Here is a 16,689-nt window from a genome sequence, read left to right on the forward strand (position 1 = left end):
AGTAAGACCAGGGAAATTGTACAAATAGGGAACAGATGTAGATTCAAAGAGCACACTATCAGTGTACTTAGTTTGAGATCACCTGAAAGTCTAATCCTGACACAAGCACAGGTCCCCACAAAGATGAACACACTTAAATGTTTACAAATCGTATATATGTAAAAATAAAACAATGCATAACAGAGAGATGATTTACAAGGAAAAAAATATATAATCTCCCAAAACAATAATGATCCATTTGACTGTTTCCCTCCCAGCCAAGAAAGCCGGCCATGGCCAGGTCAAAACCAAGTAATCTCACTTCAAGACAAAGACAGACAGCAAATTGGAAAACAGCTATAAAGGGATAGAAGACACAGTGAGTGCCTCCCTGCCCACTATGGGAGGTCAGGAACCCTACCCAGAAAAAATGGTTCAAGTTCAAGCAACAATGGTAAATGTCGAAAATAAGATATTTTAAAACAAAAGAAAAAGAGGGACTTAAAAAATAATGTACAACAATGAATATAACGGATTGGAAAAAGAACAAAATACGAATAACTGAACATTTCAGACTCAAAACCCTTCTTCAGACTATGACAAAAACAAAAACATTAATACATCAATCAAAATCCATACAGCTGGCAGAGAAGTACGAGTCGCAAAACATGATCTTTGTACTCGTGCTTTGTACTAGAATGCAGGGTCTTGTGCAGTCATGTGGTTGTAATATCGCCTAACAGGCATCTTGTCTCGTCCTACATGTTACATGTTGCTGTTGGTTTGGGCAAAGTGCTGTAAAATGCTTTCAGCACGTTTAGTAGACATTGTTCTATATATAAAAGCTCAAGTTTCTGTTCTTTATTTATTTATTTATTTTTTAAATTTATTTTTGTTATTTCAAATTTTAAAAATATTCCGTGAAATACCTGGTATATTTTTCTCATTTCCGTGTCCTTGCTGTGGATCTGAGAGAACTCCCTGGAAAATGTCCTCCACTGTCTTACTGTCAAAATGGACCAGACCTGTACGGATGGTGCAGATAATAAAAATCCAATGGTAAATGTGTGACAAAAAAGTTGACAATGTTTTATATTCATATTTGTGACAACTCTTTTAGATACGTTACACAACACCTTATTGTTGGTGTTGTGATTGTTGTAGCAATCAATCTCCAGCGAGGGATTCCAGGAAAGCGACGCTTGCTACATGCCCAGAGCAGACGATGGAGCACATCCTTAGAGAAATATAGGATGGGCCTAGCTGCACTGGCCATGACCTAAGAGTCTGTTCCCCAGATGCTGTGGAGTGGGTTCGGTGTTGAAGTGACTATGCAATAATGACAAAGCCTTATTTAAATGCGAGTTTATTTAAGTGTGAGTGTGTGTTTGTGCATGTGTGTGTGTGTGTGAGAGGATTCGCACTTTTTATCTCATGCATGTCCGTTTGGGAATATTATGTCTATGCTGTAACCAAATGAAAACTTGCCTTTGTGGACATTATTATTATTATTAATAGAGGGAGGAGGGGGGGGGGGAGGGAGTGTGAGATAAGAAAAATAAGGTATAAACTTTGTTAGTATTCATAAACTCAATGGCATTATGTGTTTTATATTTTATTTCTCCGGCACATTTCCATGGATCGATCCTGGGTGCAGTCAAGATTTTTTTTTTTGTTTTCATCTGACCCCCTGGCGATCCAGCAGTGATTGGGTAGCTGGGTCTGTTGTTAGATCTGGTGGAAATTACTTTGCGATTAGCATCCTACCCAAAGGATAGCAAGCAATTGTTATTGTCCATTTCACGCTATAGAACCGAGATAAACTCCGGGTCCCTAGGCCTAATGGCTCTGAAGAACTAACTTTTTTTTTTTAAGTCATGATGAACATCTCCAAGTAATAAGCAAAAATGAATATAACAGCTTTGAAAAATGACAAAATACCAAACGCAGAACGTTTCAGGCTCAAAATCCTTCTCATGCCTATCAGTTCTCAGTTCTCTGCCATAACGTTTTTTCTAGTAATGTATTAATGTGTTTTCATTTATTTTATTTTATAATTGGCTGAAGAAGGGTTTTGAACCCAAAACATTTTGTGTTTGGGATAATTTTGTTCTTTTTTTTTAACCTATTATATTCATTTTTTATTATTATACTTTTTACAGCCCACAGCTTGGTATCGCTTTGACTGATGACTGTTTCCATACCTTCAGAGATCATGTGATCTACGTCCAGCCCTTTGTCCATGTCGGAGCTCAGCATGTGCTCCAGATGGGCTGGCAGCTCACTGGATTTATTTCGGCTATTGTCCTTGGTAGGTGTGGTCGCAGCGTCCATTCCATCCAAAGACAATCCTGATGAAGGCGGTAGAAGGAGAGAAGAAATATAAGGTATGAACATTGCTAGTTTTTAGGAATTCAACGGTGCTTAATGCAATATTTATATATACATTTTGTATATATATAGATTGTGGGTATATGAAAAGAGGGTACACAATGCATTTGAGAATGTGCTCCCTTTTTGCAAGATTTGCCACAAAAATACACCAATACTAATTTGGAAAACTAAGGAAGATATTTGTTTTTATGTGTTTTTTTTTTTTCAGATTAAATAATTTAAAATAAAACCAAAAACTGGTGATCTAGCTCGAATAGACTAGTTTTGTTTTTGTTTTTAAGGGTTTTACGGCCCTTGCAACACATTAACGTCATATCAGTGCCAGTAAAAAGGAAGATAATGGGATAGTAAAAAGTTCTAGAATTACAATTAAAGTGGCCAAGAAAAGGGAAGATAAAAGAGGAACTGGTTCAAATAGGAAACAGATGTAGATTCCAAGAGCAAACTATCAAAGTACTTAGTTTGAGATCACTAAAAGTCTCATCCAGACACAAGCACAGGTCCCATCTAAGAGGAATACACTCTAATGTTTACAAATCATATATAATATGTATACAAAACATAATACAGTGCATAATAGAGAGATGATTTACAATGAAAAAAAGTCATCTCCCAAAACTATAACTATACATTCGACTGTTTCCCTCCCAGCCAAGGACTTCGGCCAGGGTCAGGACAAAACTAAGTAACATCATTCCAAGACAAAGACAACAGCACTGGGAAAACAGATACAGGAGGATAGAAGACAGAACAAGTACCTCCCTGCCCACTATGGGAGGCCGGAACCCCACCCAGTCGAATAGACTAGAGCGTCAACTGAAGGAATTCATGAAGCATTCAAAGCAGGAATGAGCTGCAATGTTTTGTTGTTTTTGATTGTTTTTACGGTGCTTGCAACACATATAGGTCATATCAGCGCCAGTAAAAAGGAAGGAAATTGATAGAAAAAAAAACACTCTAGAAGTACAATTAAAAGAACTTGAGGAAAAAGTAAGACAAAGGGGAATGGGGAACAGATGTAGATTCCAAGAGCACACTATCAGTGTACTCAGTTTGAGATCACCTTAAAATCTTACCCAGACACCAGCAAAAGATCCCACATAAGAGGAATACACTCAACTGTTTACAAATCATATGCTAAAAAAAAAAAAAAAAAAAAAAAAAATAATAATAATAATAATAATAATAATAATAATAATAATAATAATAATAATAATAATAATAATAATAATAATAATAATAATAATAATAATAATAATAGTACATAACAGAGAGATGATTTAAAAGGGAAAAAAATATCATCTCTCAAAACTATAACTAGACATTCGATTGTTTCCCTCCCAGCCAAGGACTCCAGCCAAAGTCAGGACAAAACTAAGTAATCTCATTCCAAGACAAAGACAGAAAGCATGTGAGAAAACAGATACCGGGGAATAGAAGACACAGCAAGAACCTTCCTGCCCACTATGGGCGGTCAGGAACCCCACCCAGAATGTGCTGCAATCAAATTTGATGAGTCGTACAGAAACACAAATAGACACCCACAAACACAAAGACATCCACACAACTATGAAAGCCTTCCTTACCTTCATCTTTCAATTCCTCGTGAATCAGACTAAAGATGTCGTCTCCTTCCTGGAATTCTGGCAGAATGTCTTTTAAATCAGACTCATCTGAAGAAAAGAAAATCAAAAGTTAGAAGTTTTTGGTTTTGGTTTATAAAAAGTAATGAATAAAAAGTGAATATAATACAGACATGAATCTAGTTCAGAATTAAAATTCAGAAAATTCGGAAATTCAAACGCTATCAATCCTTAGTACTTCCAAATTAAAATTCGGAAAGTACTGACACAACAGTAGTGTTCCTTACGTGTTTCAGTACATTGAAATTGGATGCAAACTACAAATTCTCTATGTGTACAGCAGTATCTCTCATCATGAGAGTTGTTGGTATTGAGGTATTAAGAAATATTAAAGAGTTTGGGGAAACTGGAAAATGTGTGAAAAATAGGAAATCCTATTAGTTCTGAAAGATTTTCATCCCTGATAATAACTTCAAAAAAGAAAAGAACAAAATACCAAACATGGGACATTTCGAACTCAAAACCCTTCTTCAACCATCTGCCTGACAAATTCAATCCCACAAGGGGGCGGGAACATCGACTTTTCAAAACTGGAGTAGAAGTTGCCAGGCTTTTCCACCAGCAAGAGGAGACATTGGGTGGCACCTGCTTAATGGCACGCTCACGTCACCGGCAGGGACTTGCCACCTGTCCCAACGTGTACCTGTTGTGGTCAAGAGCCCGAAACTGCAGAGCCTCTAGTTGAACGGTGTGTTGTGACGAAGCTTCCGGGCGGATTTGCGACGGTGTATGAGTGTGGTAATGAGTTCGCGTCCTGGATAGATCGTCATTACAAAGTAATGTGAGAACCGTTAGAAGCTGCTGCCATCTGTCCAGATTGAAAGTCATGTAATGTTTTCATTGTTTTTGTTCATTGTTGAAGAAAGGTTTTAAGCCTGATACATTCCGTATTTGGTATTTTGTTCTTTTTTTTTTTTTTAAGTTAATATATTCACTTTTGTACATGGCTTTTCAGTCCACATCTTTCACCAACTTTGTATCAATTTGGAATTGGTTTATATTTGTTCCCTTTTTCAATTGCCTGTTTTGATCATAAGCTTTTGTTGTCTTTAGCTTTCTCTTTATTTATAAGGGGTGTGGGTTAAAAGAAGGCCATTCAATATTTGACTTACAATAGTAGAAATAAAGATGACAAAACAATTAATCATTGCTATACATGGAAGAAACTGCTAGAGAAGCAGGGTCCTTGCCCTAAAAATATGCAATTAACAACATTTGTCCGATTCGCCATTTATCCCCAATAAACATCATTGAATTAGCAAAGAATAAAATCAAGGGAAAAGTGGGAAAATGGTTTAACACTTTCCTCACCAACCACAAGAAAATCGTCATATCGTTTTGTTTTTTGTTGGCTTGTTTTTTTTTGTTGGCTTGTTTTTTTTTGTTTTGTTTTTTGGGTTTTTTTTTTTAATTAAAAAAATAAATTATGTAAAGCACCGCAGAGCACAATTAACGTGGTTGCTTGGGCGCTATATAAATTCATTATTTATTTATTATTTATTATATCTGTTATCAAACAACCAATAATTTTCTCATTCTGATTTCATTTGTACATCACCAAATTTAAATAAAAATATTTGTTATAACTATAAAACCTTGAAACTGTGTTGTAGAACTCATTTTGCTGAATAATATCATGTACAGAATACACTTGTTGCTTTCCTGTTTTGAGTAAGAAAAAATCTATTTTTGTGTTGGGTGGATGTGGCGTTTTGTTGAAAATATTGAAAATGGCTGCTTAGGAGAGTAAAAGACCCCATGAAAATCTCAGGGGGGAAATGGGAGAAGGCAGGTGGGATGATACTTACCAAGACTGTGTATGTCTTCTCCTGGTTCTGATCCAGACATAGACGTATGAGTTCTCGCTGCCAGAGGCCCCACACTGCCAGCCATGAAACCCGATTCCAAATCAGTACCCGATGGAAGGGGTTTTCCCAGTAAGAGATCTTTGTCTGGAAAAAAAATTCAATACATATTCAAGTCCAATTCGGCATGAAGTCCTTAGATAGCAAGTCCATCACCTATAATGACCTATTTGTTTGTTTGTTTTGAAGCGTTTTACGGCACTTGCGACACATTTGGGTCATTTCAGTGCCAGTAAAGAGGAAGAAAATGGGGCAGCAAAGAAGTTATAGATTTACAATTAAAATGACATGAGAAAAGTAAAACAAAGGGAAATGGCACAAAGAAGGAACAGATGTAGATTCCAAGAGCATGCTATCATTGAGCATGGTTTGAGATCACCTAAAAATCTCATCCTGACATAAGCGCAGGTCCACACTAAGAGGAACACACACAAATGTTTTTAAAAAATGCAATACATAACAGAGTGATGATTTACAAGAAAAAAAAATGTCATCTCTCAAAACTGCAACTATACATTCAACTGTTTCCCTCCCAGCCAAGGACTCCGGCCAGGGTGAGGACAAAACCGAGTAATCTCATTCCAAGACAAAGACAGAAGGCAAGTTGGAAAACAGCTATAGAGGGACAGAAGACACAGTGAGTGCACCCCTGCCCACTATGGGAGGTCAGGAACCCCACTCAGTAAAATTACCTATTTTTCCTCAAAAGTCTACAATGAAAATTAAAATTATGACAAAATAACAAAACCAACATTAACAACGATAAATGACAAAGAGAGAAAGAGAGAAAGAGAGAGAGAGAGAGAGAGAGAGAGAGAGAGAGAGAGAGAGAGAGAGAGAGAGAGAGAGAGAGAGAGAGAGAGAGAGAGAGAGAGATACACACACAAACAGACAGACATACAGACAGAGAAAAGAAAAGAACGAGAAGGTCAATGAGAATAATAAACAGATGACAAAGACAAATCCAAATGTCCTCCTCCTTACTGGTTCCAGCCATGATGTTCATTTTGGTGGGACTGCCTGGCATGGAGTTTTCAGCATCCGAGTCCGACTCTGTTTTCAGCAACCCTTTGGTTGTTTCTTTTGTTTGTTCCATGATACTTTTGCCAAAAAAGGCTTCCTATACAGGAAAAAAAAAGACAAACAAAAAATGTAAGGAACAATTGTATATATATATAAATTCATAAAAAAATAAACAAATGAATGAATGAATATATAAATTTATGAATGAATGAATTAATTAATTAATTTAGGAATGAATGAATGAATAGATGAATGAATGAATGAATAAATGAATGAATGAATGAATAAATGAATGAATGAATGAATGAATGAATGAATGAATGAATGAATGAATGAATGAATGAATGAATGAATGAATGAATGAATCCCCTCAACTCACTTGCATATATAGGGGAAATTGTTCTTCCATTTTAGACTTTTTCATCTTGCGACGCCGTTTGGGTTTGTCTGCTTTTTCCATGCCAGGTTCTGTGTTAGAGGAAAATAATATTTATATAAAAATATTGTCAGTATTGAATCTAGAGATTGACATTATTAATGTTGGTCAATTAATTAAAGAAATTCAAATTAACCCAATTTTTTTTATAGCATAATGGCAAAAAAAAATATTACAAAGAATTCCTATTATCCCTTGTAAAAACGCAGTTCAATACTCTTTTTTTTATATATATAAGAAACTAACTAGGGAGCAGGCACCTGTGTTAGATAAAAATCTGAACAAGTTGTGTGTATGAAAGGTGCCAGACAAAGCAAGAAAGCTGAGCATGATAAATCCTTAGAAATGAGCTATATGAATGTCCATTTTTATCTTCATTTTTATATTTTTTATAACTTCCTACCTGCTTTGTCCTCAGACTCTTGTTCTTCGATTGACGTCTGCCTTTTGGCAATCCACTGTCGAGATCGTTGCTTGACAATGAATCCGCCCACACCCATACCAAACACTCTCCTGGGTTTCCTTTTCTTTGCTGCTTCTTCCCCCATGGGCTCCATGTCTTGGGCTCCAGAGGGCTCCAGAGGGTCGCTGATATCTTCTGGTTCTTCTGCATCTAGAGAGGCGACGTGATTATCAAAATTATTGCTCAATTATATCGACATGCATTGCATGGTGTATTTCTATTCGGCTATGTGGTCTAGTGGTATGATACTCGCTTTCAGATCGGAAGTTCCTGGTTTCGAGCCTCACTCAGTGCATAGTTGAGTCCTTGGAGAAGACTATTTACTCACATTCTCTAATCGGACTCAGGTGTAAATGAGTACCTGGCCGTTAACAGCGTTGTCTGAAAAAAATTGTAATATTGCCTAACAGGCGTCATGTCCCATCCTAAATGTTAAAATGTTGTCGTTGGCCAGGGACCCCTTGTAAAGCGCTTTGAGCATGCTTAGTGGAAATTGCACTATATAAAAAAAAGCTCAAAGCTCAATTCAAATGTGTGCCCTCCTACCTAACAACCACATTACATTGAAAACTAGAGATTGAAGAAAAATTGATTGTCCAGTCAAAATGGTCGGATTTAGAAATTTAAAGCAGTTTGATGTTGAGAAAAACAAAAACTTCCTCTGTTCAATGAAAGCGTTATAATCAATCACAAACTTTATAAGTTAACCTTAAAGGGTAGCCCAGCTAGAGCACTTGCTTCACATAATGCAAAGGGACCAAAATGTGTGGCTATATCGTCTGGTGGTATGACACTTTCGGATCAGAAGGTCCTGGGTTCAAGCCTCACTCGGCGCAGTTGTGTACTTGGAAAAGACTCTTTACTCACAATCTCTCACCGAACTCAGGTGTAAAATGAGTGCCTGGTCATCTTTGTCCAATAAAATTTGTAATATCACCTAATAGGCGTCATGTCCTGTCCTACATGTTAAGTGATGCTGTTGGCCAGAGACCCTATGTAAAGCGCTTTGAGCACATTTAGAGGATATTTCCATATATATATAAAAAAAGCTCTTTTTCTTTTTTAAAGCTTGATCCCAGGTGAAGTTGAGATGTTTTTCTTTGTTATTGACTGCCACCATTATGAGCTAGCAATCGACTTGGCTATCATGGCATGGGCATGGAACTGAGCAGTAGCCTTTGTAACGTTCAAGAAAATTGGGCTTTCTCCTTAAAACTGCGGAAGCTTAGCTTAAGAAAAATAACTGCAGTAATTTTTATTTTTAATTCATTTTCTCTAACATTGCTACCAAATTGCTGTCTAATCAACATCCATAATATTTGTTCCATTTCCCTAAGTCTGTAATTGTCATAAAATTTCCATAACAATTATGGATGATCCATAAATCTAGGCAGGCATGACATCGCTGGATGATTCTGCAAAACGCAGAATAGATGACAGCTCTGTATAACAGCAAATTGACATTGTGGGTCATAAGTGATTTAATGGCAACAAAATTCAACTTTAAAATGTAAAAACCCTAATTAAATTTCAAACTTTGGATGGAACTCGTCTACTAAACTATAAATGTTTTGAGAAGCATTTTGAATGCAGAAATTATCTCTCCACATGTTCAAGTACAAAGCGCAGTGGAATTCTCTTACTATGTCAAAAAGGCCATAGGACAACACTTATTCAACACTTGAATTCTGGGTATAAATTTTGTGTTGATTGACCTATCATCCAGTTCTCTGAGACAGGCAGTGACGCTTGTCCTTGCATACTTACTAAAAGATCTTCGTTGTAACGCCGGTGCTGCTTTTATCTTCTTGGGATTTGTAACTTGTAACCGTTGGATCTGGCTCACACCAGTTGCATAGAGGTAGACACCATCGACGAAAAATTGTCTGGGCGGCTCTGGAATGGCTGGAGTAGTGTAGGGTGTAATCATTGGAGGGGTGGGGGCCCTTTCCTCTTTGGGAGGGGATGGGGGAGGGGGTGGTGGGGGTACTGTCAGGGAAAAAAAAAAAGAAGATGAAATTCAGAAAATAATATGAAAATTTTATTGGAAATCTAAAAAATTTTCAATAACAAAAACGCAAAAGTCAGTAGTTGATTGTTGAAACGACAAAAAACGTAGTCCATGGAAATGTGTACAATGGAGAGCCAAAATGAGTTGGATTTTTTTTTTTAAATGTGTACAGTTCTTCAAAAACTATAATTAGCCCTATGTCTGATGATGGGCAATTAGACCATACTAACAATATTAAGATCAATATTTGAATTAATGAGTAAATTCTCTCTTTATAGATTATATAAAAGAGTATCGACTACTGGAATCCATATGTGAGGCTGGCTGAGAAAATCCGAGAAGATGCGGCAAGTTTCGTTTCGAGATATGAACCAAAATCGAAGATAAAGTGTTTCCCACAGCAACAAATTTTATTCAGAAAAGAATTCACAACTTGGAAAGAAAATTTAAAGTGGTAAATGATCAGAAAGATGTGGTCTACAACACTGCATAGATAACTCAATTTATGAAATTTATGCTTCTTTCCTGGTTTACTCAGCCAGCCACACGTATATAAATCTGATATAACCCATCCAGACAATAGTATAATCAACTCCCATTATGAACTTCAGGGTCAATAAAAGGATTAAAGTGTTTAAGTACACTAAAACAGTGTATGAAGATTGTTAAAATGCTTAAATAAATAGAAATATAAAAATCTTCCGATCTTCAGCCAAACACTATTACAGTCTTTTTAACCACAGACCAAGTATAGCTGTCCTTGCCACAGACACAATGCTGTTTAAAAACTGGTTAGATGCTCTTTTAACACGTAAGAGGGAATGTGAATAAGGAACCTTCTCCGTGTACTCAGATTTACACTGCCCACACCGTGATATGAACCAGGGACCTATAAGTCTGAAAGCTAGTGTCACATCACCAGACATTACTTGTGCAGCTATGTGGTCTTGTGGTATGACACTCACTTTCGGATCGGAAAGTCCTGAGTTCGAGCTTCGCTCAGAGCATAGTTGAGTCATTGGAAAAGGCTCTTTACTCACATTCTCTCACCGTACTCGGGTGTAAAATAAGTACCTGGCCGTTGACAGCGTCAGAAAAAATTGTAATATCGCCCTAACCGGCGTCATGTCACGTCCTACATGTTACGAGTTGCTGTTGGTCAGGACCCTTTGTAAAGCACTTTGAGCACATTTAGTGGATACAGCGCTATATAAAAGCTCAATTTTTAAGACCACAAAGCCCCACAAACTGAACTACAAACATATTACAACTTACAGGGCCCGTGCTTCCCAGTTCTGGGTCGACAAAACAGACAGTGGTAACCGTAGTCTGAGGCCATCTCAGCTTCATCTTCTCCTACCAGTCCATCACACTCACAATGAAGCCACCTGCAAAGATAATAATTTCGTTCAGTTAGGCTATAGTCGTTTTACATCATTTTACATTCTGTCAGGTCATATTAACACCTTCAAGTGGGCAAAATATCACATCTTGCATTTTTTCAGGATTTAAAAAATTTTTTTAAAAACTCAAACAAACAAAAAACTTACATTAAAAAATGAGATTTAAAATTTTTTTTTTTTAAAATGTTGAATGCAAACGAAGAGTACGAGGGAAAAACCACAGATGTCCATTTTTGAAATTTTTGTGACTGCCCTCTTTGAGTGATATCGGGGCATTAACTATAAACTTTCCCTTTATAAATAGAATTTACAACCATAACTCTTTAATTGTTGCATTTTTTTTTGTTCGATGTTATTGCTGTAGAGGGGGAATTTAGACGCCTAACATCAATTAAGGGGGCAGTCACGAAAATTTAAAAAACTGGACATGTGGTTTTTTCCTCGTACTCTTCAAATGCAATTTGTCAGGTAAATATCTGTTATTACGAAATAAAACGTTTTGGTTATTGCTTAATAACCTTAAAATGGGTTTTATTTTACATGTCTTTTTTATATTGAAAAAAATTGAATCTGAATAAAACTGTTCCCACCAACCAAACCACCCAGTGTCCCCTGACTGACCTATCACACTGTTGACATTGTATGATGAGCTGATCCAGGAGATAACTGTCCGTACACACTGGACAGAACATCTTGCTATGACAAGGACCACATTGTGTGTAGTTGTTCTGCCAGTGACACTCGTAGCCTGGAGTTGTTGAGCCACAGTTGACACACATGACACACCTAGTTGGAAGACATGATCAAATAATTTATTTATTATAACAACAATTGAAACCTATTACACATTAAGTTAGTTTGTTTTTTATTTTGAGGGTTTTACGGCGCTTGCAACACATTAAGGTGATATCAGCGCCAGTAAAAAGGAAGAAAATGGGATAGTAAAAAGTTCGAGAATTACAATTAAAGCAACCAAGAAAAGGTAAGACAAAGGGGAATTTGTTCAAATAGGAAACAGATGAAGATTCCAAGAGCACACTATCAAAGTACTTAGTTTGAGATCACCTAAAAGTCTCATCCAGACACAAGCACTGGTCCCAACTAAGAGGGATATACTCAAATGTTTACAAATCATATATAATATGTAAACAAAACAATACAGTGCATAACAGAGAGAAGATTTACAAGGAAAAAAATATCATCTCCTAAAACTCTAACTAAACATTTGACTGTCTCCCTCCCAGCTAGGGTATCCGGCCATGGCCTGGACAAAACCAAGTAATCTCATTCCAAGACAAAGACAGAAAGCATGTTGGAAAACAGATAGAGGGGGATAGAAGACACAGTAAGTGCCTCCCTGCCCACTATGGGAAGTCAGGAACCCCACCCAGACACACTAAGTTAGATATGACTTCAAATTGGAAGAAATGATTAAGTAAGTTAAAGATTTCATAACAATGAACTCTCTCAGAGTTCATATGAATGGGAAATTGAACAAATTTGTTCGAACTTAAAATCATGGTGAACTTAAGAGATTTAATTGGGAAAAAAAGCAAAACAATAACAACAAGTAAGGTATTGCATAACAGAGATAACATAAATTTTATCTTGCTGGTAAAACGCCACAAGAATTTTCCTCTCATAAACTATTTAGGACGACACCAACATAAATAAACAAATTTAAGCAACACCAACATAAATAAACAAATTTAAGCAATGTCAGCCCCCCCCCCCCCCCCCCCCGCTCCCCCCTCTGCCTTCCCCCTTCAATCCCTTCCAAAAAAAAAAATATTCCCCCCAAAGTCATGCCAAGTTAGAACTATGCTCGAGCTCGTGTTGTTGAGCATGTATGAATTTTTACTCTTAACACTACTTCCTTAGAATAAAATAAAGCAATCGTTACCGAACAGGGGGGGGGGGGGAGAGGGGTTTAAGGTTGTTCTTGAACAAAAACAACAAAGTTTGCCCATAATATGATAAAGACAAAAAGTAAGGATTGATCAAAGAAGAAAAAAAAAATTATATAAGACTTTGAAGATATCCCACTGACCAACCAACTGCCTGAAAAAAAAAGAGGGAAAAAAACAAAAACAAACTACAAACAACTCACCATTTACACTTCCAATTTCCCTTGGGCACAGTCTCTAATGGAGGGTCCAGGCAGTAGATGTGGTAGCTGATGTCACAGTCGTCACACAAGAGTAGTCTCCCTTCATCATAGGTCTTGCCACAACCCTCACACACCGTACAGTCCAGGCAACGCCAACCTTTCTGCAGCATCACTTTAGTTACCTTGGTAAAAGATACACACCCAATAGTATTTACATTGGCTGGATAAGAAAAATCATCACATCAGCATGTGGAGAAAGAGGGAAAGGGGTGGCAGCGTGGCTCAGCGGTACAGACAAAGGTACAGAATTCGCTAACCCGCCGCTGCGCTGTGTGGCCTTGAGCAAGTCACATTGCCTAAGCTCAATTTGCAGCGCTGCACTGAAGCGGACGCCTGGGTTATTCCAGTCTTCCCTTAGAATAGACCCTGGAGTCAAATTTCCCCTATGGGATGAATAAAGGGAATTTTATTTATTTATATTTATTCATAATAGGGCAGAAGCATATATTTAGGAAAGAAAATAAGATGCCATCACTCTGACACCAAGGTATGCACACAGTCCAGAAGATTGGGTTTACACTTCCAATGATATTGGAGCCAGTATTTTGACATCACACTATTGTTCCCTGTTAGACCGTGTGTCAATATAAAAATGATTTGCTTTCTGTTCTGAAATTTATTCTTTCTTGAGGTAATATAACCACTGACAAATACATAAAATGATAGATCAAAATGAAGAAGAAGAAGAAGAAGAAGAAGAAGAAGAAGAAGAAGAAGAAGAAGAAGAAGAAGAAGAAGAAGAAGAAGAAGAAGAAGAAGAAGAAGAAGAAGAAGAAGAAGAAGAAGAAGAAACCTGAAACAAAGAACAGTAGATAGATCCCAAGAGGAAACCTAGAGGAAAGAACAGTAAACTGGATAGACAGATCCCAAATGTAAACCTAAAGAAAAGAACACTAAAATAAATAGATAGGTCCCAAATGTAAACCTAAAGGAAAGAACAGTAAACTGGATAGACAGATCCCAAATGTAAACCTAAAGAAAAGAACACTAAAATAAATAGATAGGTCCCAAATGTAAACCTAAAGGAAAGAACTGTAAACTAGATAGACACATCCCAAATGTAAACCTAAAGGAAAGAACTGTAAACTAGATAGACACATCCCAAATGTAAACCTAAAGGAAGAACAATAAACTAGATAGATCCCAAATGTAAACCTGTCTAAAGAAAAGAACAGTAAACTAGATAGAAACATCCCAAAATTTTTGAATAAAACCAGTTCTTACCATGTTCTTTCGCTGGACCAAAAAATAATAAAATAATAATGAAAGTTGCTTTTGATTATAATTCAACATTTTAACATCATGCAGTATAATAATTTTCCAGTTAAACAATCTTTTTTTTTTTCGGGGGGAAGAGTTGAAGTCTATCTTGGTTAAGAAATGTTTTATGTTATAATTTTTGTTGTTGGCTGAAGAAGAATTTTGAGCCCGAAATGTACCATGTTTGGTATTTTCTTCTTTTATCTTTTTTTTTTGTAGCAATTATATTCATACTTGCTTATCATTTCCTTAGTATCGGGTATTTTTGTGGTGAATCGTAAGAAAACGACATTCTGTCACAGGCTCATATGCAATCAGAGTTAGTGCTGTAGTGATTGGTACATTTCATTCCTCTTGCCACTCTTTTTCCAGATACACATTACGTGAGGCAATTTGATAGCTTCACAAGGGCGGGATTCGATAATAATCATGACAGAACCCCCCCCCCCTTTACCCCCCAGACCTGCCTATCATTTTTCAAAATTCATAGAATTATGAAATTTTGGCTCTAATTTCAAAACCTCATGTCATTAAAAATTATTGAAAATGAAAGTTAAATACCAGAGTACATAATTTTAAGGATTTTTAAGTATAATTTTATCCTTTTGAGAGTAAATCGTTGAATTTTAGTTCGAGCCCCCAACGCCATAAAGTTTTTATTCTCTATTATCTTCTGGCCTTTCTCTACTCCTGTTTCCTGTTCTAACTAGATCGACCAATTTGAATTCAACCGAAATCTGTATTGCAAATATTTTAAGAGATTTAACCACTACCTAGTGCAAATATCCTCGGTTTATTTATTTCTATTTTGTTTTTTCTTTTGTTGTTTTTAAAAAATTGTTTCAAAACACAACCTACCTTGACTGTAACGCAGTACGGGTGATAACACTGGCCACACTGAGTGCACACTATCATTTTGGCTTCATCGTCTTTGCCAAATGAACCGCAGGCCTTACAAATATCCTGGACAGAATAAAAAAGACACAATTGCATTTCATTTACACAACTTTAGATGATAACCCAGTTTGCAGAGCACTCGCTTCACATGCAAAGGGACCAAGATCGAACCTGAGTGAAGTACTTTCCTCCAGATCTTACCATGTCGAAATTTTTTCTGAGCTCCCTGTCCACTCAGCAGTGATTGTGTAGCTGGGTCTGTTAGATCTGGAGGAAAGTACTTTGCGATAGACTGGCATCCTATCCAAAGGGTAGAGAACAATTACTATCACATGTGTGCACAGTTGGCAAACTATCACGTGTGTGCACAGTTGGCAAACTATAATATATGTGTACAATTGGCAACCTATCACGTGTTAGGTAATGAAATGAGGAAGGGGGAAAGGAGTGCAATTACCTCCCTTTTGGCAATCTTTAAAAAAAAAAATTCACCTTTTGAAAATTGGAATTTTAGAGACAATGGTGGAATGGAGGAAAGAAAGAAAATCGGAATTATTTCGCCAAAAAGAGGAAGGGTTGGCAGGTATGATGACTAGTGAAGGAGACTATTCAATACCCAGGCACAGCTTGAAATCTCACCTGGTCCATAATAAACATGTCGTTAGAATCGGCCAAAATGAGGGTGGCTGGATGATCATCTCCATCGTCGTCGTCATCGTTGTCTTCAACCTTCTTGCTGCTACTATTGTTCTCCTTCTTACTTTCCATTACCTCCTCCATCAGCTGTCCTATCCCTCCTCCTCCTCCTTCAGCGGGAGGTGTGGAGTAAGCTGGAGAGCTGGAGGAGAAGGATTGTTGCTGGTTGGATAACTGGGGTAAAGGCTGAAATAAAAATATGGATGAATAAGATATACGAGGGCTCTTTCATAATTAACCGAAAAATGCCTGTAAAATCCGCGTTTTTTATGCTATCAACAAAATTCTTGCATGTGTTCATACCTTGACTCGTCCTTCATTTCTCTACGTAACAGCCAAGTCTGTCGACACACTTCTGCCAACGCCGCACCATGGAATAGATACCCTCTCGGAAGAAATTTCCGTCAAGGTTTTGTAGCCATTCCGCACATGGTCAACAAACTCTTCAT

The 16,689-nt window shown here is 37.0% G+C and overlaps 1 protein-coding gene across 15 annotated transcripts in view; it reads right to left on the bottom strand.

The window, feature by feature from the left end:
• The window catches only part of LOC144957857 (uncharacterized), a 159,495-nt gene that overhangs the window by 112,666 nt on the left and 30,140 nt on the right, over window positions 1–16,689 (bottom strand). For all 15 annotated transcript variants that reach the window (XM_078889341.1, XM_078889340.1, XM_078889339.1 and 12 more), the window contains exons 19-31: window positions 16,184–16,426; window positions 15,506–15,610; window positions 13,328–13,509; window positions 11,839–12,003; window positions 11,090–11,202; window positions 9,571–9,792; window positions 7,744–7,953; window positions 7,284–7,372; window positions 6,866–7,001; window positions 5,825–5,968; window positions 3,960–4,046; window positions 2,184–2,330; window positions 909–1,004 (exon numbers count right to left, since the gene is read on the bottom strand). In XM_078889341.1, coding sequence (XP_078745467.1) covers window positions 909–1,004; window positions 2,184–2,330; window positions 3,960–4,046; window positions 5,825–5,968; window positions 6,866–7,001; window positions 7,284–7,372; window positions 7,744–7,953; window positions 9,571–9,792; window positions 11,090–11,202; window positions 11,839–12,003; window positions 13,328–13,509; window positions 15,506–15,610; window positions 16,184–16,426 — 1,939 coding nt within the window. The remainder of the gene's footprint in view (window positions 1–908; window positions 1,005–2,183; window positions 2,331–3,959; window positions 4,047–5,824; window positions 5,969–6,865; window positions 7,002–7,283; window positions 7,373–7,743; window positions 7,954–9,570; window positions 9,793–11,089; window positions 11,203–11,838; window positions 12,004–13,327; window positions 13,510–15,505; window positions 15,611–16,183; window positions 16,427–16,689) is intronic.

Source organism: Berghia stephanieae, chromosome 12, assembly GCF_034508935.2.
Source record: "Berghia stephanieae isolate SIO BIC M18660-M18661 chromosome 12, UCSD_Bste_1.3, whole genome shotgun sequence".
In the NCBI taxonomy this organism is placed as follows: domain Eukaryota; kingdom Metazoa; phylum Mollusca; class Gastropoda; order Nudibranchia; family Aeolidiidae; genus Berghia; species Berghia stephanieae.